Source organism: Cryptococcus neoformans, chromosome 8 (genome assembly GCF_000149385.1).
Source record: "Cryptococcus neoformans var. neoformans B-3501A chromosome 8, whole genome shotgun sequence".
Classification (NCBI taxonomy): domain Eukaryota; kingdom Fungi; phylum Basidiomycota; class Tremellomycetes; order Tremellales; family Cryptococcaceae; genus Cryptococcus; species Cryptococcus deneoformans.
In genome coordinates this window covers 411,327-429,272 of record NC_009184.1, presented here as the reverse complement: position 1 = coordinate 429,272, position 17,946 = coordinate 411,327, and the positions used below count along the sequence as shown (strand labels likewise).

At 49.8% G+C, this 17,946-nt stretch overlaps 10 protein-coding genes across 10 annotated transcripts; 4 read left to right on the top strand and 6 right to left on the bottom strand.

Moving 5' to 3' along the window:
* Positions 1-106: 106 nt before the first annotated feature.
* CNBH1400 (hypothetical protein) lies at positions 107-1,056 on the bottom strand (the record flags this gene model as incomplete). The annotated part of the gene is made up of 4 exons (XM_768592.1): positions 107-588; positions 649-715; positions 768-887; positions 946-1,056. The coding sequence occupies 4 exons, from the start codon at positions 1,054-1,056 to the stop codon at positions 107-109; spliced, it is 780 nt and encodes a 259-aa protein (XP_773685.1).
* Positions 1,057-1,332: 276 nt separating this feature from the next.
* On the top strand, positions 1,333-2,150 carry CNBH1390 (hypothetical protein; the record flags this gene model as incomplete). The annotated part of the gene is made up of 2 exons (XM_768591.1): positions 1,333-1,430; positions 1,481-2,150. 2 exons carry the CDS (start codon positions 1,333-1,335, stop codon positions 2,148-2,150), a joined length of 768 nt encoding a protein of 255 aa, XP_773684.1.
* A 105-nt stretch (positions 2,151-2,255) lies between these two features.
* Positions 2,256-3,418, bottom strand: CNBH1380 (hypothetical protein; the record flags this gene model as incomplete). The annotated part of the gene is made up of 6 exons (XM_768590.1): positions 2,256-2,495; positions 2,549-2,723; positions 2,780-2,960; positions 3,020-3,114; positions 3,188-3,246; positions 3,302-3,418. 6 exons carry the CDS (start codon positions 3,416-3,418, stop codon positions 2,256-2,258), a joined length of 867 nt encoding a protein of 288 aa, XP_773683.1.
* Positions 3,419-3,647: 229 nt separating this feature from the next.
* CNBH1370 (hypothetical protein) lies at positions 3,648-4,594 on the top strand (the record flags this gene model as incomplete). The annotated part of the gene is made up of 5 exons (XM_768589.1): positions 3,648-3,673; positions 3,725-3,802; positions 3,900-4,040; positions 4,100-4,336; positions 4,405-4,594. 5 exons carry the CDS (start codon positions 3,648-3,650, stop codon positions 4,592-4,594), a joined length of 672 nt encoding a protein of 223 aa, XP_773682.1.
* A 153-nt stretch (positions 4,595-4,747) lies between these two features.
* CNBH1360 (hypothetical protein) lies at positions 4,748-6,509 on the bottom strand (the record flags this gene model as incomplete). The annotated part of the gene is made up of 6 exons (XM_768588.1): positions 4,748-5,442; positions 5,553-5,596; positions 5,641-5,761; positions 5,809-5,999; positions 6,058-6,406; positions 6,458-6,509. 6 exons carry the CDS (start codon positions 6,507-6,509, stop codon positions 4,748-4,750), a joined length of 1,452 nt encoding a protein of 483 aa, XP_773681.1.
* A 330-nt stretch (positions 6,510-6,839) lies between these two features.
* CNBH1350 (hypothetical protein) lies at positions 6,840-9,917 on the top strand (the record flags this gene model as incomplete). The annotated part of the gene is made up of 19 exons (XM_768587.1): positions 6,840-6,880; positions 6,934-6,948; positions 6,984-7,133; positions 7,183-7,216; positions 7,273-7,388; positions 7,437-7,509; positions 7,561-7,738; positions 7,795-8,059; positions 8,108-8,439; positions 8,491-8,735; positions 8,795-8,803; positions 8,856-8,972; positions 9,029-9,062; positions 9,115-9,190; positions 9,246-9,385; positions 9,433-9,565; positions 9,612-9,711; positions 9,765-9,777; positions 9,832-9,917. The coding sequence occupies 19 exons, from the start codon at positions 6,840-6,842 to the stop codon at positions 9,915-9,917; spliced, it is 2,157 nt and encodes a 718-aa protein (XP_773680.1).
* A 154-nt stretch (positions 9,918-10,071) lies between these two features.
* On the bottom strand, positions 10,072-11,654 carry CNBH1340 (hypothetical protein; the record flags this gene model as incomplete). The annotated part of the gene is made up of 5 exons (XM_768586.1): positions 10,072-10,378; positions 10,433-10,854; positions 10,911-11,103; positions 11,153-11,379; positions 11,460-11,654. The coding sequence occupies 5 exons, from the start codon at positions 11,652-11,654 to the stop codon at positions 10,072-10,074; spliced, it is 1,344 nt and encodes a 447-aa protein (XP_773679.1).
* A 224-nt stretch (positions 11,655-11,878) lies between these two features.
* CNBH1330 (hypothetical protein) lies at positions 11,879-12,883 on the top strand (the record flags this gene model as incomplete). The annotated part of the gene is made up of 4 exons (XM_768585.1): positions 11,879-12,103; positions 12,165-12,355; positions 12,414-12,655; positions 12,714-12,883. The coding sequence occupies 4 exons, from the start codon at positions 11,879-11,881 to the stop codon at positions 12,881-12,883; spliced, it is 828 nt and encodes a 275-aa protein (XP_773678.1).
* Positions 12,884-12,987: 104 nt separating this feature from the next.
* On the bottom strand, positions 12,988-15,601 carry CNBH1320 (hypothetical protein; the record flags this gene model as incomplete). Its single annotated transcript, XM_768584.1, has 10 exons — positions 12,988-13,254; positions 13,308-13,811; positions 13,866-14,123; positions 14,175-14,297; positions 14,343-14,442; positions 14,493-14,637; positions 14,689-14,965; positions 15,024-15,105; positions 15,167-15,429; positions 15,485-15,601. The coding sequence occupies 10 exons, from the start codon at positions 15,599-15,601 to the stop codon at positions 12,988-12,990; spliced, it is 2,136 nt and encodes a 711-aa protein (XP_773677.1).
* A 263-nt stretch (positions 15,602-15,864) lies between these two features.
* On the bottom strand, positions 15,865-17,696 carry CNBH1310 (hypothetical protein; the record flags this gene model as incomplete). Its single annotated transcript, XM_768583.1, has 6 exons — positions 15,865-15,930; positions 16,001-16,387; positions 16,446-16,519; positions 16,568-17,249; positions 17,291-17,345; positions 17,401-17,696. 6 exons carry the CDS (start codon positions 17,694-17,696, stop codon positions 15,865-15,867), a joined length of 1,560 nt encoding a protein of 519 aa, XP_773676.1.
* Positions 17,697-17,946: the final 250 nt, after the last annotated feature.

The window sequence follows — 17,946 nt, the reverse complement described above, 5'->3', positions numbered from 1 at the left end:
TAATTACCAAGGAAAACCAAGCGACTTTTTTTTCTTTCTCCATTATCATTATTATAAGATACAAGTGCCCCATACATCTGCACACCTACTAATATTTTGTTATATTCTACTTTTTCTTTGGTCTCTCGCCGAATATTCTGGTGCCTACTCTGACGCTGCTGCTACCCTCTTTGATCGCCTGTACGAAATCGGCGCTCATACCCATACTCAACTCCAGCTCGTCCTCCTTGGGAGCACCTTGTACACCGTTCTCCGCCAAAGCCTTTGCCAACTCTGTCCGTGTGCGCTTGAGACATTCGAAATCAGGATTAGGTTTCGTTGGGTCATGCGAGGCATCCCAAGAACCGATAGTCATAATGCCTAACAACTTTAGTCCGGGGCATTTTTCAATCACATGCATGGCTAGGTCAACGAGCTCGGCCGAGTTGCTCGGAAGGGGTGATAACCCAGATTTGGAGTCTTCGCCAGAGGTGTTGACTTGGAGGTAGACGTTGAGTTTGGATTGACGGGAGGGAGGGAGGGATTTTTGGAGAAGGTCGGCGACTTTGGTGGAGGAGAGGGTCTCGAGGATAAAGAGGTTTGGAACAGCTAAATCCGGGGGTGTCAGTCAAGAAGAAAGACTGAGTGAAAATGGGAAAAGGAGCGTACAAGCAGCGAGTTTCGATTTGTTGCTTTGGAGAGAGCCGATGAAATGCCACTTGATGTCGTCGGGCAGCTACTTGACAGTTAGAGACTGCTTGATTTACGCACAGGTATGCCTGACTCACAGCAGCAGCCTTGTCTACCATCTCCTGAATATAGTTCTCCCCGAAATGACGGTAGCCGGCATCGTAAAGAGCTTTGATGTCAGACGCGGGCTTTAGCTTGGAAACAGCTACCAAGCGGGGCTATTTCTAATTAGCGTGGACTGTTCAGTCGCATCTCTTGTGTATTTGTAGTGCATACCTTGGCACCTGTACCTGCAGCGTTATCGATATCCTGCTGGACAGCGGCAATGTTCTCTCTGAGATCTGAGGCTCTGTCCTGGGTGTATTCGACGGATATGGGTGCTGCCATTCTTGCGTATGATCTGACGGTTCTAGTGGTTGCTGCAGCTGTGCGGTGTACGAGTCTGAGCATGCGTATAAAGGTGCAGATGGAGAATGGCTGAGTGGGATAGAGAAGAGTAGCAAGTCGGAGACTCGCACGTGGTTTCCGCGTGACTCTCGCGTGGGACCGACGAAACTCGAACTGCTTTTTCGTCCCAGCCCTTTCTTTCCTCGCCAGCCGGCAACTCGCTCTGTTGACACTTGTAAAACCACATCCTCTTTTCCTCGTCTTCGACTCCCCAGCATGGCTCTCCCTGCGGCCCGCTCAGCGCTCTCGGCGCGCGCCTTCATCCGCCCCGCAGCTGCTCTCAACGCCGCCGCTTCATCGTCGCGCTACCTGAGGTGTGTCTTGCTCTCGCTACAACTCAAATTACATTACTCACATTCTACAGCACAACCACCCCCCGCCATGATGCTCCCGTGGCTACCACCCCCGGCAACTCTGAAACCGCCCTCCCGGTTCCGCTTCCCGGCATAAAATTTCTTTCCATGCCTCCTGTCACCCCGCACCCGCCAACCCACGGCATCCACGTCGCGACTCTCCACCTCCAAGCCCACCACCCTTATAACCTCGACCTCGTATCCCAATTTGCAGTCCACTCTGCCCACTCTCTCAACATCCCAACCTCCCTTCCTGCTTTCCTCCCTAGGGAGAAGAGCTTGTACACCGTGTTAAAATCACCGTTCGTGAAGAAGAAGGCACAGGAAAACTTTGAGCGCCGGACACACAAGAGGGCGATCAAGGTGTATGATGCCGATCGCGAGGCGATCGATTTGTGGCTGAGATATCTCAGACAGAATGCGCTCCCGGGAGTGGGTATGAAGGCGTACATCCATGAATGGGTTGAACTTGGGTTTGGCAGGAAGGAGGCCGAAGGGCAGAATGAGATTGAGATGGAGGTCGAGGAGAAGAGGATACAGGATGCTGCTGCAGAGCTGGTCAAGGCTTTGAGCGAAGGAGAGGGAGAGGATCAGGCTGAGGGTGTGCAAAAGATTGTTGACGCTGCCAGGGAGGAAAAGCCAGCGGAGAAGCTCAAGGAGGAGGAGGCCAAGTCATCATAGGTTGTTTATATGCATATTCAGGACTCGATACATGTAGGCTGCATCCAGGATCTGTACAACAAGAACACGGGTATCCAAACACATGCGCTTCCATCACAGAATGTTCTATGTCAAACCACCCTCGTCTTCCTCCAAGGCCTTCTTGATCTTCAACAACACACCCGTCTTCCAGTTATCCAGCTTGGTCACTTGGTCATATTGATACACCGTGCCAGTAAATTTCTCCAAATCGGCTTCCTCGCATGCGTCCATAAGATCCTTGGCGAATTTGGCTTCTCGCGTAGAGGGGAATGTAAGGTCTTTTTGCGCAAATTCCGTGAGGAGCTTGTGGGTGGTGACGAGGTCCTACATGAAATGTTAATAACAACGGGAATATACAAAGCAAGACGTTCACTCACACCCATAGCCATTGAACAAAGAGCAGCGCGCAGCCAGTACTCCTTGACAGAATACTTTGTCAGAGCACTTGTCAAGCTCCAGTCTGCCACAGTTTGGTACAATTCCATGGATTTTTGGAAATCTCCAAGATCAGCAGAAATCTCGGCGGCTTGTTGGTAACACTGATTTGCCGTTCTAACTCAACACTATCAGCTTCCGGGCTTGAAAGATTTCAAGAGAAAAGGACATACGCATTGGCATCTTCCTGCTTGTACCAGTCTCCTGCTCTGACAAAACTGTCTCGGGCCTTGGCCGGATCGATACCATCTTGGGCGTAAATGTTGGCAATTTCCTTTTCCCTATCCGCCGCTTGCCTGAAAAGACCTGATTCAATTAAGAGCTTGATCGCTTGGTGCAAAGCAGTCACGGCGGCTAAGAGACGGCAGCCGTCAGCCCCGCTTTATCTCTTGCTACAAAGACACAGGACACACCCTCGGGGTTGCTCTTCTTGTAACTCTTGGCGGCGTTGTGGAACGCGTTCATGGCGTCGTTGTTCTCATTTAAACGGAGGCGACATGCTGCTTCCCTATAATCGGTTAGACACCCGCGCATGTACGCATATATATATATATATACATGGACGCTAGACAGAAACGCACCTTTCGTAAGCCTGGCCGGACTCTTGCCACTTGTTGTCGATTTTGAATGCGATTGCAGCCTGCACGTTCCTGGTTAGCCGCCAGTTGCTGGGTTTGTGTGGATGGCTGACTGACCTGGCTGAAGAGGTCGGCTGCTTCTTCCCACTTTGAGGATGAGCTGCCGAACCACCCGACCGAGGAGGAGGCCTTCTTCTCTGCCTTTGCGATGAGGTCTTCTGCGCGGGAGGGCATTGTGTATGGATGGAGAGGAGGAGATGACACTCAGCCACTCTACAGTCAGACAACTCCCCCCGCCGCCGGTGACGTCGAGGCTCGCGGCTTCGAGCATATTCGGTGATTGTCGGCGAATCCCGATTACTCAGCGAGTGGCGCCTATATAACCTACTTCCACCACCATCCAACGAATGTCTTCACCATAAACAAAAACAATCCATCCAACACTTGTAACACTTGTCCAACCATGGCTTCCCACCTCGCAAACATCTTGTAAGTCCTTCTTCCCCGTCCTCCCGCAGCCTGCACTGACAAATCTCACAGTGGCACAGAACAAGACCGTGTCAACTGCTCCTTCTACTTGAAGATTGGTGCCTGCAGACACGGTGACAGATGTTCAAGGTGAGTTCCATCTCGATGCCGGAGACTACCAAACGGTCGTCTGTGGCCAAGGTTTACTGTCCCTGGGCACTGCTGACACATACATACCAAATTACAGAAAACACATCAAGCCTCAATTCTCACAAACCATCCTCCTTCCTAATGTCTACAATAACCCTGGCCACACACCCGAAGGTCAAAATATGTCTGCAGAAGAGCTCCAAGCGGATTTCGATAGGTTTTATGAAGACTTCTTCATGTGAGTTGGTACTCTTATTTCTCCCGTTCCGAGGCCTTGATTACTAACAATCTTCTCAGCGAACTGGCCAAATATGGAAACCTCCAAGAAATGATTGTTTGCGACAATGTCGGCGACCACCTTCTCGGAAATGTATATGCGCGATTCGAATACGAAGCAGAAGCAGCTAGAGCAGTCCAGGCGTTGAACGACAGGTGGTATGCTATGAGACCGTTGCATGCCGAGCTGTCGCCCGTGACAGATTTCAGGGAGAGTTGCTGTCGGCAGAACGAGTTGGGAGAGTGCAAACGTGAAGGGTGAGTTCTTTCCTCCCATCTTGGTATTTACATTTGCGAGCGAGTATCTGACTGACATCAACTTCAAGCTTTTGCAACTTTATGCACCTTTGCCACCCTACAAGATCCCTCGTTTCAGCCCTTCAAGCATCACAGCGTGTCTCAAGGCGACGGGCACACAAGGGTGCCGAGGTTGATAGCGGAGATATGGGATGGACACCGGCAGTCGCAGCAGGCGGAGAAGGTGACTTGGGATGGATGCCTGAAAGGCGGTATTAGATGTAAATGTAACTAGATTGGAAGCATCATTATTGGGACATTTTTGGCGCTATGTTATGCATTTATCCATGTTTTTGTACTCGTAACGGTCATGACTAATGGATAGAGGTGGCAAGGTCGATGTACTAATAAAAGGCGCAAAAAGGTACAATTCTAGAACAGAATCTTGACGTCTTCGTCGGATTCGTCCTTCTCGTCAGCTGAAGCCTCTTGCTTACCATGGCCGTCCTCGTCCTCGTCTTCTTCATCCTCATCCTCATCCTCATCTTCATCTCCCTCGTCATTCTCCTCCTCGTCATCGTCATTCTCCTCCTCGTCATCCTCTTCGCTCTCAGACAAGGCCAACCCAGGTGATCCCTCATCGTCAAACACGATAAACTCGGTTTGTTCCTCAAAGCTCCCTGGCGGGACTTCCGTCTTCTTGCTCTTTTTCTCTTCTTCTTTTGTGGATTCCGGTTTTGCCACCCTACCCTTCTCCGCACGAAGTGTATGTCTGAGCTTGCATTTGGCGCCTCTCGGGCACTTGCCCGTAGACCAAAATTCGGGACAGTCGTAAGAATGCAAATTTGGACACTCGCCCTCTGCCGTATCACACCATCCAGTAAAGGCAAAGTCTTCGCATATCGGCGCATCGTTCGATACCTTGACGTGTGGATAGGGACAGTTGGGACGAGTGCAGTAAGATAGGGCCTGGAATCGGGTGCAGGAGGGTGTATTGTGCGCAGTTGTTCTGTGTGAGAGTGGACAAATAGGACCGAGTTCACATCGTCCGCGGAGGAAATTGGGACAGGCAGCAACTCGGTCGGGGTCGTGGATAGCTTTGCAAATATGTCCTTTTCGGCATCGACCTATTTAGTCAGCAAAATGCAAGGATACGTTACCAACATAAGGGGACAAAGAAATTGGCGATATGGCGATGAGATGTCAGTCGGTCCATATGTGGGTTGATTCGACGCACCCGTCTTGGAAAAGTAAGGGCACAGCTGCCCTCTTCTGGGCACACTGAAAACGGTTAACAAAATCGAAAAATCATAGGTACAACTTACTTTGATTTCGGCAGGGTGAGATCTCCGTTGGGTTGAAATCTATATTTTATACCGAGGACACTGACCAATCTAGGCTTCGGGCTGTCAATGTACCACTGTAGGGTGTTCGGTTGCTTGTAGTCTGCAGGTATATTCGTATCGTTCCTATATCGATTAGAAAATACTCACCTGATGTCCGTTTTAGACCTTTGCCACCAGGGTTAAACTCGTATGTAACGCCGTCGATAAAGACGCGTGGGGTGCCATCTGGTACCGGGACGGCTTTGATTTTCAGTCTAGGCTGTCGACCTTTTCCGGGAGGTTTCATGCTCGCTAAAGATTTGGAAGTTTTGTAGACCGAATTTGCTTGTAGTTGTGCCCTGTCGTCATTCGAAATAAGTTGCAGTGGAGATAGATATTGATGAGAACACAACAAACCTCTTCTCGGCAGTCATAAGACTTTGATGACCTGATCGGGCAGTCTTGACCCACGAAGCCGCAGGTTGGGCGGGAGGTTCGGGATCAATTTCGCCTTCTTCTTTTTCTGTATTGGGGCCTGCTTGGGCACTTGAGCCTGCACCTGTAGGTGTTGACGCTTGAGATCCGGAAGCGCTTGCAGCCTGGTTTTGAGCTCTCAAATCAAGGGAGTAAGCACCCCTTCCGCCTCGTCCACGACCTCGACTGCTTGCAGTCCCACGACTCCTTCCTCTTGGATGGCCTCTTGCAGGCGGGTAAGCAGATTTATATGGATGGTAGGAGGCATTATGTGTGTGGCGGTGGATGGCGCCTGTGGTGGAGAATTATTAGTCAGAGTCCTGAGGGTTGATGCTTTGCGTACCTGATAATCTTGCGATTTCCAGCTGGATTCTTTTCTTCTCGGCGTCGGACATGGCGATGCAGGGGAAACAGACTAACAGCCAGTAAAGCAAGGAAGGAAGGAAGAAAGGAAGGGAAGTGCATTACTGCAAGACCACCACGCATCATAGCAGCCGCGGGATTAATTGCCAAAAGTGGACAGGAACAAATAACCGTCATCAACCATCAACAACTGGCATCGAAATGTCTTGATCGTTTCTTCCGGCACTCCTTTCCCGTCGCATTAGTTTCTTCGTAAGACCTAAGAATTGATGTGTTATAACCATGCATTGCGCCCCTCGACATATATATATAATACGATAATGGAAACTGACTGCACCCTCATTACTCACCGTTGAATCATCATGTTCTTCTCAGACGACCTGCTAACGAGCAAGAAGGGATCGTCAGTCTCTCTCATTCTCTAGCAAACTCACCTGCTAACACGTCCACAAACAGTTTCGGCATTGTATGGTAAGCCATCAGCAATGAACGCAGCTAACCCCCAGGCTTATGGCCACGCTGGGACCTCGAAACAAGAAAATCACGAGGAAGCAGCTCGCCGCTGTAGACCTGGCGAGGACATGCGACCTGATCGCTGAGCCCCCAGAGCCCATGGCATTGAGATTGAGTGGAGCTTTACTTGTGGGTGTCGCTAGGTGTGTGTGTACTCAATCACAAATTTTCCTTGTGCTGACGTGAGATCAGAGTATATAATCAGAGTTTTGACATGTTTTACTCTGTAAATGTTAAGTTTGTCGGGGGTGGGGGAGCAGCTAAACTCACGATTGCTTTCAGGATGTCAACGCCTTCCACTCCAACCTGCGACGCTCCATCGCTACTGATTTCAATACTGCCAATGGAGGTACAACCGGCGGGTTGGCATTGGAACTTCCGGGCGAGGGAAGAAGCAGGTGATGACTTCTGGTTTCTATCAACCCTCACTTGACTAACCCCTTCAGACCTGAGCAGATCACTCTCGGTGGTGTTGAATTCGATTGGGAAACTGATTGGACCAAAGAGCTTGGTTATATTGTATGCTTACTTCACGCGCCGATTACCATCATCGACTGAAAACCTTTGCAGGACTGGAATAACCCTCTTGGAGCCACACGCAAGCGGCGCGCTTCATCTGTGATTTCGTCTTCTCAAGCGACTCCGATGTCTAAAAGGCATCATGATGATGGCGAGAGACATGAAGAGAATGATTCAGAAGATGAGGGTTATGAGTCTGAGGTGGCTAGACAGGCTAAACGTAAGAAGTGTACGTTGAAAATACATTCAGCGACCTGAAAGCTGCTAATGGGCATACATTGGTAGACTCTGCTTCCGCAGCAGCCACGACCCTACATCGCACACCTCTTCACCCCCATGCACCTTCCAATTCGCTCTACACTGGTCCAGACTTGAACTTCAATGAAGAAGTCGACCTCGGTCTCAATCTTGATTTCGAAGCTCCCGCAGGGGCCAACGACAGCTTTTCAGGGCCTTCGGGGAGAGACTTTGATATTCCATTTGCCCAACCCGATGACTATGATATTGGATTGAATTTCGAAGGCTTTGGCGAAGCCAGGCCAGATGAAGAGTATGTGGTCATGTGAAAAGAGAACCAACAATGATTAACGCCATGCAGCGCCGATATGGGCCCCCCCGTCGCCTACGACGATGAGTTAGGGGAGAAATATGCGCCCTACCAAGCTCAGACTCTGCAACGATCTCCTAATCGTCAGTCTTCAATCGAGACCGTTGAGCAAAATCTCGAAGCAAAGAAGAAAAGGGAGAAAAAGTTGAAGACTGTTACTTTTGACAGGGCACTGGAGATAGATGAGGAGGAAGAGCGCCACGCCAAGAAGACTTATGCTGAGAGAATGGAGAAGGAGAAGAGAGATGCAGAGTTGAAGCAAGTCGAAAAACAGATCGCAACAATAGTGGGAAGGATGGTTGATGGCGGGGGTGGCCTCGAATGTAGGTTGATTGATCTCATTTCCCGTTTATTCTCTGAATCGCCCTTTCTAGTCTTTGATCTGGAAATGGACGATTGGTTTTCCCATCTCACTCATGTACCCAAGTTCAAGTGGGAACAAGACTTGACACGAAGCAAGAAGGGGAAGTATGGTGCATTTAAAGCCCACGCAAAGGATATTGACGTTCAAGAGCCTGTTGACGGCCGCCCTGATGTCTATGATAATCTGCCTCCAATGGCTGAGCCTGATGACTATGTTTATGACGTGTTTGGCAACATTGACCTCGGTCAGTACGATGTAAGTGCATTGGCGAGCATTCGAATTTATAGTTCATAGCTAATCGTATTCCACGACAGGACAATGGGGTAAGCATAAATTGACAGTCATTCCACTTGAAACTGACTGACGAGGGCTTAGCCCATCCAATATGACGATTACGACATGCCTGTTCGTGACAGAAATGTCGGAAGGGGTAGTGAGGCACTGGACCTGGAGTACGCCCGTAGGGAAAATGCTCAGAGTGGCAATCTGCCTGTAAGTGAAACTTCCCCACAGCTAAAGAAAAGGAAACTCAACAGTGATCGGCGCAGTGGGAGGCAGGAATGATGGAAAACTACTCACCTGGTAGGCTCTTAATCCTCCATCAAAGAGAAGTTGTCAATAATACTTCATACAGGTTTCCCCGACATGCCCGACACGTCCTTCACTCCAGGCTCCCTTAAGCTCAGCATTATGACTCCACAGGAAGTTCGGTAAGTAACAACTTTGGTCTTCAAGTCCGCCATTGTCTGACAGATAGGTAAAAAGACTTCGAGCACACAGTCGCTCTGGATCACTCGGTGGTCCCCTCAATCAGCGCCGGCGCATCCGTTCTTCTTCACTTATGAGCGATCGCCCGGACGACGATCCTCTCATGTTGGCTCCAGGAAATGACAGCGACCTAGATGGTGCGTCTTTAAACGTACTCTGAAGGAGCACTGCTAAGGATTTGTAGTACTGCCTGATGAGCTTGATCTTGCGAACATCATATCATCAGAAACTCAGGAAGCGAGACTGGCTGATCTCCCCGAAGCGTTCCGCCCAGAGATGCTGGCGACTCTTGAAAAGCAGTGCCGAGACTTTTTCACGTGGGTGCTCTTGATTGGTCTTTTAACAGGTCTAATAAGGCTGTAGGTACGTTGAGAAGCGCATGCTCACTCTTGATAAACAAGAGGTAGAATTCAACGAGCTAGTGCCAGAAAAGTCTTCAAAGCATGTAGCGGCGGTCGCTTTTGTGAGTTGCGCGTTCCCTCAATCTCCAGGTAACGCTGATCTTCGTCCTTTTAGTATGATTGTCTTAGTATGTCTTCTGCTTTTCTGGCGTTACTGTGATTTCACACTGATTCTGATACAGCTCTTGCCACCAAAAAGATTCTGAGCATCAATCAGCCTGAACCCTGGGAAGACATTAACATTCATTTTGCTGTCAAAAATCCGTAAACTTCTCAATGCCTTTTCGTAACATTTCTCTTTGACTTTATAGTTATCACTAGGGAAAAAAAGCTATCAGGATCAATAATCGGTGATCTGTTCAACATGTGCATTTATATCTAGTTGGGCTTTGATATGCAACAATGACATCCATATTATCAGCCTAATCCTTCGATAATGGTAGGCCTACATCCTTCAACCCTTTGCCCCCCATTAGCAGCCCTCCACTTTCCCCCTGAATACCCATTCCTGTGTCGCTTATTTCCATTTCAGCGCCTCCAGCCTTTTGGTTACTATTGAGGTTGACTCGGGGGGACAAAGGGACCCTTGATTTGCTCTGACCGTTGGCCAATGGAAGAGAACCACCAAAGAACATGTCGCTATCCGCGGCGGAAGATTGAGACTTGAGTGTTTTAGTTGCTTTAGCTGCTGCGTCTGCTGCTTCTTTCTCTTGCTTTCGCTTGACATATCTAGCCACAAGAATGAGACGATTATCTATAAATAAACAAGCAAAAAGAACTTACAAGGCAGTTCCCGGGATCTTTTCAGGGTTGGTACATTGTCTCAATCGCTTATCAACCTCCTTCACCTTCTTGACATCCAACTCGACGGCAACTGCCCGGATTATGGCTTCAATTTGGTCAAGGATTTCCAAGAGCCTGACTTTCTCCATACCATATAGAGGTGCAGGCCCCTGAACTGGTGTCCCATTCTCGCTTTCTTCAACGCCGTTCATTGACTTTGAAGCGATCGCAGCCGCATGGGCAGCATACCGCTCTTCCAAAAAGCCCTCAACCAGCTTTCTGTCCGCCATCCTCAAGCAAGCTAAAGATATTTGTGAAGGTGTGAAGATAAATTCGGCATCTGAAAGGTAGGATGTGGAGAGATGTGTAAAAGCTGGTGCGATGGCCTTTTGGATTGCTTCTAGTGGCGGATTCTGTTGATCCTTTTAGGGCCATCTGTCAATGGACAATACGCGAATACAAGTCATGGATCACTTACTTGCATATCCAATGTCCAGCCTCTCAAAGCCTTATCCGCCCCACGCACCCAGAACTCGAACGACAGGCTTTGAGCGACCAGAAACTCTTTCTCCAAGACATCTTCCGGAGTGAGTTTCGGGATCTTGGACACGAATTGGTCCGCTGGGATTGGAAAATTTGTCGTTTTGGCAGCTAGATAAAGGCACGTTGGCCTAAATTACGACATTAGTCTTCATGTGACGAGATGAGCGACCAACTTACATGATGATCTTGGGATGCCATTCCATGACACTGTTCTTGAGGTAGAACCTCTTAACATAACTGATTGCTGTAGATTCTACCACCTCTGGAAGACCAAAGCCTTCCCGGCAGATCCTAGATACCTGTGAACAGTAAAAGCGGAGAAGCAAAAGTTCGTCGTTGACTGTAAGATAAGTTGCGGCTGGTGGTGGATCGGCAATGTCATGCCCTAGTGATTTCTGAGCTTCCTGTGGAATTCGTCAGCCGGTTGTCAACGATATGTTTTTTGTAATACGTGGCCAGGTATAGGACACAATTGAACGTTTACCTTCTCTAGTTCCGTGTTCCTCCTAGCCACTTCGACCGACTTGGTATTCAACTCTGACCGTATTCTATTCAAAGTCGACGGGGAAAAGCGCCAGTGACGGAATTGTGAAGATTCATGGTAAGCCGAAGGACCTGGGATCAGAGAAGACTTCGATGGACCGGCCTCTGAGGGTGTAGCTTGTCCCGAAAGGGCCATGTTGTATACTGTTGCGAGACAAGATCTGAAGGAGAGGTGTGGAAATCGCGGATTGAGTGCTGAGACGGAGAAATGATGTTGTGATGACGACAAGACCCATTCGAGTTGATTACATCCAAACTCCTTTTTCTAACTATTCTGATATTCTTTCAATATATCTTCATCCCTTAGAATTTAGACTCATCCATAGTCCTATCCTGCGCACTTGAACATTGCCACGGATCATGCGGCCGACACTAACTTTCCTCGCTTTCCTTCCTCTCGTTGCTGCCTTTGACTGTTCCATCACCGCCTTCTCCATCTCTTACGACATTTCGCCCTTGGCTGGCCTTCGCACAGCATCCAAAGATAGCTCTACACCACCAACAACATCGGAAGTGAAGGTGTCTATGAACTTGTGCGGGGGAGAAGGTTTAGGGAAGGAGGACGGTGTCGCCGATGAGGACCAGGTGGGTGGTATGTTTATGTGTAATAAGAATATGTTAATGATCGAATGGATGGCTTTTGTAGTGTCCCGAAAATACAAGGGTCTGTCTCAAGCTTATAAACCACAAGCCTTCATCCTCAGACCCAGATCGGGTGACGGCTGTGGTTTCATTTTGGACAGTCGATACACCAGACAGTGATATCACAGCAACGCCTTTGGGAAAGAAGGGGGAACAAGGTCTGGAGATTAGTGTAAAAGGGCAGGAGTATGCTGGGTATGTCACGTTTTTCGTCGGGATGATTGCGAATGCAGCTAATTCCCATGGCGAATAGTGTTCCCCAGCATCTCCAACTTACACTTTTGTGTGACACATCGTCAGACTCTCCTAACCCAACGCTCGTCTCTTATACTGCCGGTCTCCTGTCACTCGAATGGGCAACTCCCGATGCTTGCCCACGTTCAGGGGATTCTTCTAGCCCATCTGGCTCAAGTGGTGGCGGGGGCGGATTCTTTTCGTTTGTGAAGACTCTGTTCTGGTTGATTATTATCGGGTTAATTCTGTACTTCGCCATTGGTAAGTTATTGTCTGATTTGATCTTGTCCATCGTAGCCCAGCTGACGGCCATGGACAGGGATATTCTATAACCATCAGCAATATTCTGCCAGGGGCTGGGACCTTATACCCCATCGTGATTTTTGGCGAGAAGTACCGACTCTTGGGCAAGATTTGATTTCTCACGTTGTGGCCAACGTGCGGGGTTCAGGCAGCGGAGGCAGGGGCGGTTACAGCAGTCTTGGTTAATTATCGGCTCTGGATGATTGTATTCTGAGATGAATACCGATTTGTACTATCCCGTCGTTAAGTCGTTACATCGTGACATTGAGTTTCGCAGGGCTAAGCTACATTCATAACCTATATCTTCCTGCAGATCCTGAAACACTCTCGTTTCCAAGCACACCGTTTGCACCGTCCTTGCTGGCAGCCAAACTCTGCACATTCTTCTGCGTTTCCACCCATTCACTATCCCGAGGCACGACCAACTTTTCTGCCACATCGTAGATATACACCTTGCCGTCAGATGAACCCAAAGCAACTTTGCGCGCTGTCGCTGAGCGATCCCAGGCGAGCTTGTTGATTGCACGAGGAGAGACATTGGTTGAGATGATGGGTACCTGTCACGCGTGATCAGCAAATTGCTCTGCGGATTGTTATCAGAGTAACCCACTTCAACATCCTGGTTAAGATTCCACAAGTCAAACTTTCCAGACCCGTCAACTGTACCAAACACAGCGGGATGGTGAGGATGCCATTTGACATCAAACACATAGTCGCTCGCCTCTTCAAACGAGTGCACAGGAGCCACAGTCTTGTCTTCTCCGTTCCCATTCGCCTGCGTCCCGGATGCTCCCTTTGTAGTGTTAGCAGCTTTTGTTCGCCACAGCTTAACTGTCCAGTCGACAGAGCTGGTAAGGAAAAGGTTGGAAAAGTCAATGGAACCTGTACCGGGATGGAAGTGGATACCTGTAACCGGAGCGGCATGGCCGCGATACGCTTCATCAGGGTTGATCCCCGCCTTGGCAGATGCACGGTCGTAACGATTGGCCTGGTAGACAGATCCTTCTTCAGTACCGATCCAGAAAGTCGATGTCTCGTTGTCAGGAAAGTCGAAGCACGTGATGGACACCTCGTCCGTCTTGTTATGAGCAGGCATGGTAAGTGGAAGTGCTTCCTGAACGGACATGGAGGGTTAGCTTCGCGTGCTGGTGACGACTGGATGGCTCACTTGTGGTTGAGCCAGCATATCAGCTAACCAAGAACAAACGAGCCCATCTGTACTACTGGAGATAAGGTTGTTGGCATTCTGCGTGCCAACCATCTTCATAGCGTAAATGGGATAGGTGTGAGCGGTGGCCGATAATGGGGTTTTAAGGACCGGCAAATGCTTTGCTCGAGTATCCCACAGGAGCACTTGACCAGAGTATGTGCCACCGAAAATGAGAGTAGGGTGATAGGGTGAAAAATTCACGGAAAGTACGTCCGACTGAGATGAGTTTTAGCTGGGTAAACGTTGTCAAGTGTCATGGATACATACAGGAGAATGGAAGACAAATTCAGGTCTTTCAAGAAGGTGAAGGTTCCAGACTGCAACGATGCCATCTGGATCGTTGACTGCAGAAGGGTTTTTATTATAGGATGCGACGCTCAACTCGGGGAACTGCGATTATAAGCATTTATACAGAGTGATTGACGCAAAACTCACTTTGGGTGACCAGTCGACGTCAGTTACAGATCTTCCATTTGTCCATCGCTCATCTGAAAAGGCACAGAACAGTTTAACTTTTTGTCCTTCTGACTCGTCACTGCATCCAGGTTAGGCTTATTCACAGCCGTGAACTCGTGCTGCACTCACAATGCACCATCGATACCAATAGTGTAATCTTTGATGTAATCATACCCATCACTCAGGGCTCTTTGGACGATTCGGGTAGACTCCTCAATGAACGACGTAAAATCTGGTGCTGCAAATATGGCTTGTCGTTGCTCATCCGATAACTCTGCAGCCAACGTTTAGTCGAGTCCTTGGCAGTCACACATGCATTACTCACCAGCGATCTTCAGCTCTTCCGTCTTCTCTCTCAACTCCCTCAGCTCCTTCTCCAAAGCCTTTCTCTCTTCATCCAACTCTTCCAATATCCTCTTCCTCATCTCGTCCTCGGTTTCTTTTCCACTCTCGTCTGCTTCACCTTTTCTTCTTCGCCGTCGACCCGTACCATCCTCTCCTTCGGATTGGGCGTCGTCAACATCAGCGTCGTCCGTAGAGGTAGACATGGAGGTCATAGTTTGGATAGCTTTCGAGTAAGTGACAGGCGCCGCTTTAGCGGACTGAAGCGTTTCGTAAGCATTGGGCCATGTAACTCGAAGATAACTTTAGGAGTCTTACTTTGGAAGGGAGCTCAAACAGCTCAGCCTGATGATCCACAAAGTCTACTGCCTGGGATGGCGAGGGCGATGGCATATTCTCCCTGTGTACGTTTCCCCTATCAGCTCACCCCCGACAAACTGCTTTTATCCATTTCCACGTACTGATCAACAGTCCCCGGCACACCAACCGACGCTCCCCCGGCTGTCGACCCAGCAACTCTACTCAAGCTCCCATCATTGCTCAGCCGACTCACCCTGCCACCTGGCGTACCTGGTATACTAGCAGGAGGAGTTGACCCAGATGGTCTGGCAGGGGTACCGATCGTTGACGGGCGAGTTGAAGATGGGCCTGTGAGCGGTGTTGCGGGTCGGGCCAAGAGTGAATCGACCAGTTCGTTGACATCTCTTCTGCTCGTAGACAATGGCTGACGTGTGTGTGTATTAGTATAACGAAGAAAGGGGGAGTAGATACGGACTGACTTCAGCTGAACCTTTCTCTGCTTGAGCAAGGAGCTGCTTTCGTTCGTCCCTAGCTCTTCTGAGCTCTGCAAGCCTTGCTCTTTTTTCTTCAATCTCTTGCCGTCTTCTGTCGCTCATGATCGGCGTAGGATACGGAATAAGGAAAAAAGAGTTGCGACCGGAGAAAAGAATGATTTGGGGGATTGACGAGAACGAGAAAAGGCCGACGAACTAAGAAACGCGTCAATGCTCATCAGAGTCGTCGTCGTTGTGGACATGCCCGCCTTCTACACTGCTGATAATGATTGTTATAAAAAAATGGACAACAAATCAATATGCAGACCATTTACTGCATATCCCATATGTACAATTAGCAATATAATCGGCTAATCTATGTTAATCTATAACGGAACTCCAAGCTTCTTGGCTTCGTCCCGAAACATTTCAAGTCGCTCAGCGGCGTACGACTGTTACCCCCGTGACCGGCGGTCAGCACAAGTGTTCATTCACACGTGTAGAGATACAAGAGGCACGTACGAGATAATCGAATTCTGGGACATACCCTTCCTTCTTCGTGGCCAAGGCACAGACCTGTTCTTCAGCTTGAACCAAACCCCACAACGCCCAGTTTATACTGCACCCCGGGCTCCAAATCCTTACTTCACGTTCAAGAGCAGCAACCTTGTCTGCTGGAACATCCTTGCGTTTGCCCACCACTTCTTCGCCGTTTCTTCCGTCAACTTCGACGGACAAGTATGATCGATAAAAGTCTTCACGCTGAATAGGTGTGGGGTAGGGGAAATGAGGAATGAGGGAGTGAGAATGAGTTGGATGGTGGTAATTGGCTCGCCATTCGTGGAAATGGTTGGCGATATCGTACCCACGGGGGTTGGGAGAAGCATATTCAAAGTCAATCACAATATACTTTTTTTATTTTATGTGCGTTAGCAAGCTCATTGGCGGTGACTTGTGGTATACTCACACGGCAATGTTCGGGAGTGTTGGGCGGAAGCTCAACATCGAGGCGTAACAGATTTCCATACTGCGTGTCGTTGTCTGCGTAGCGATAAGCCTCATTTGAAACGGACGGATAAAAAAACTCACGAGCAAACACAACGCCACTGCCCTTTCCACTTTGCGATTCTACAAAGTTCCGGTAGATTGTGACTTCTTCCCGGATACGATGTAAAGAGAAACGCTCTACCCATGCTTCCAATGTTCCGCCGAGGGCCGTCAAAGAGGTGATGACATCTTCCGCTGCTTCAGACCATTCTTTGAGACATATCCATAAAGCGGGCTCCGTAGCGCGACCTTGTTCGTATCCCAAGCGACGCAAGTCCACCGAGTGAAGTTCGCGCATCCGCCGGGCAATGCCACGAGAAATACTGGGGTCGCGTAACTCTTGAGCGGTCAAAGCGCGTGATGGGAAGAATTCCTCGACCCGGCCATTGGTAAAAGTGCCAAAAACTCTGGGGCCAATGCCATATTGAGTACTAAGGACGTGGAGTATACGTAGTTCTTCCGATCGGGAGATGAGTGCCTCAGAGGAAGGGCCATAGACTCTGAAGAGAAGGGTGTGGGGGTACTGGTCGGGAGTGAGCGGTGGGGGGTGGGATGGATCAGATGGAGGAATGGTAGGGGTTAGCAGGGGCGATTCGGAAGGCGAAGTTGGGTTGGGAGCGGGATTGAAAGAGACAAAGAAGACGGCGTTTGTCAAGGCCCCCGAGACTTTTTGAAGATGGATGTTGGTGGGTGTCAAGAGTGTAGAGGACCATCTCGGGACGTGCTGCGCATGTGTTAGACGGTATAGTTTTCCAAGGAACTCACAAGGCGTCGTAAGATGGCTAGGACTTTTTGCTTGAAAACTGGCTGCCGCCATTCGCTGGGGTTTGGTACTGAGCTGGCGCATGAAGACACGATCCATACAACAGACTCACCTGGCATCCACACTCAGCGCCACATGCCGGACGCCTGTGACGCCGTTTTCATCGATCTGGTCAGGCGAGGCAGCGTACTGATCCGTTTTGTCGAGAAGCGGAGGGTCCAAGCTGAACTCGGACAGCTTTGAGAAGCTGCTTCCTGATGTCCTCCTGTGCCTGGGCAGCGGCCTTGATCCGGCTTGGGCGGCGAAGTATGAGTCCGAGCTGTTTCGGGGGGCAGTGGAGGCGAGTGCCAAGGGGGAGAGGGGGGGGCCGGATGGCTCGACGGGGGGACGGGTGGGGGTGACCACCATGCTGGGTGGCGTGTGCAGGCGGCGCAGGGCGGGGCGTGTGAGGGCGCGGAGGGGGGCGGGGACTGTGCGCGGTATGCTGGGCGAGCAGGTGCGGAGCAAGACAGATGCTGGGCGGTGTACGTACGAACGGGTAGCGATCGCGATAATCCATGCAAAATATCCCACGTGGATGTCGCGTGCGATATTAGGCACGTGACCGTCCCATTTAGGCGCGTCGGATGTAAGCGCTGGTCGTCCCGGCGGGATTTGT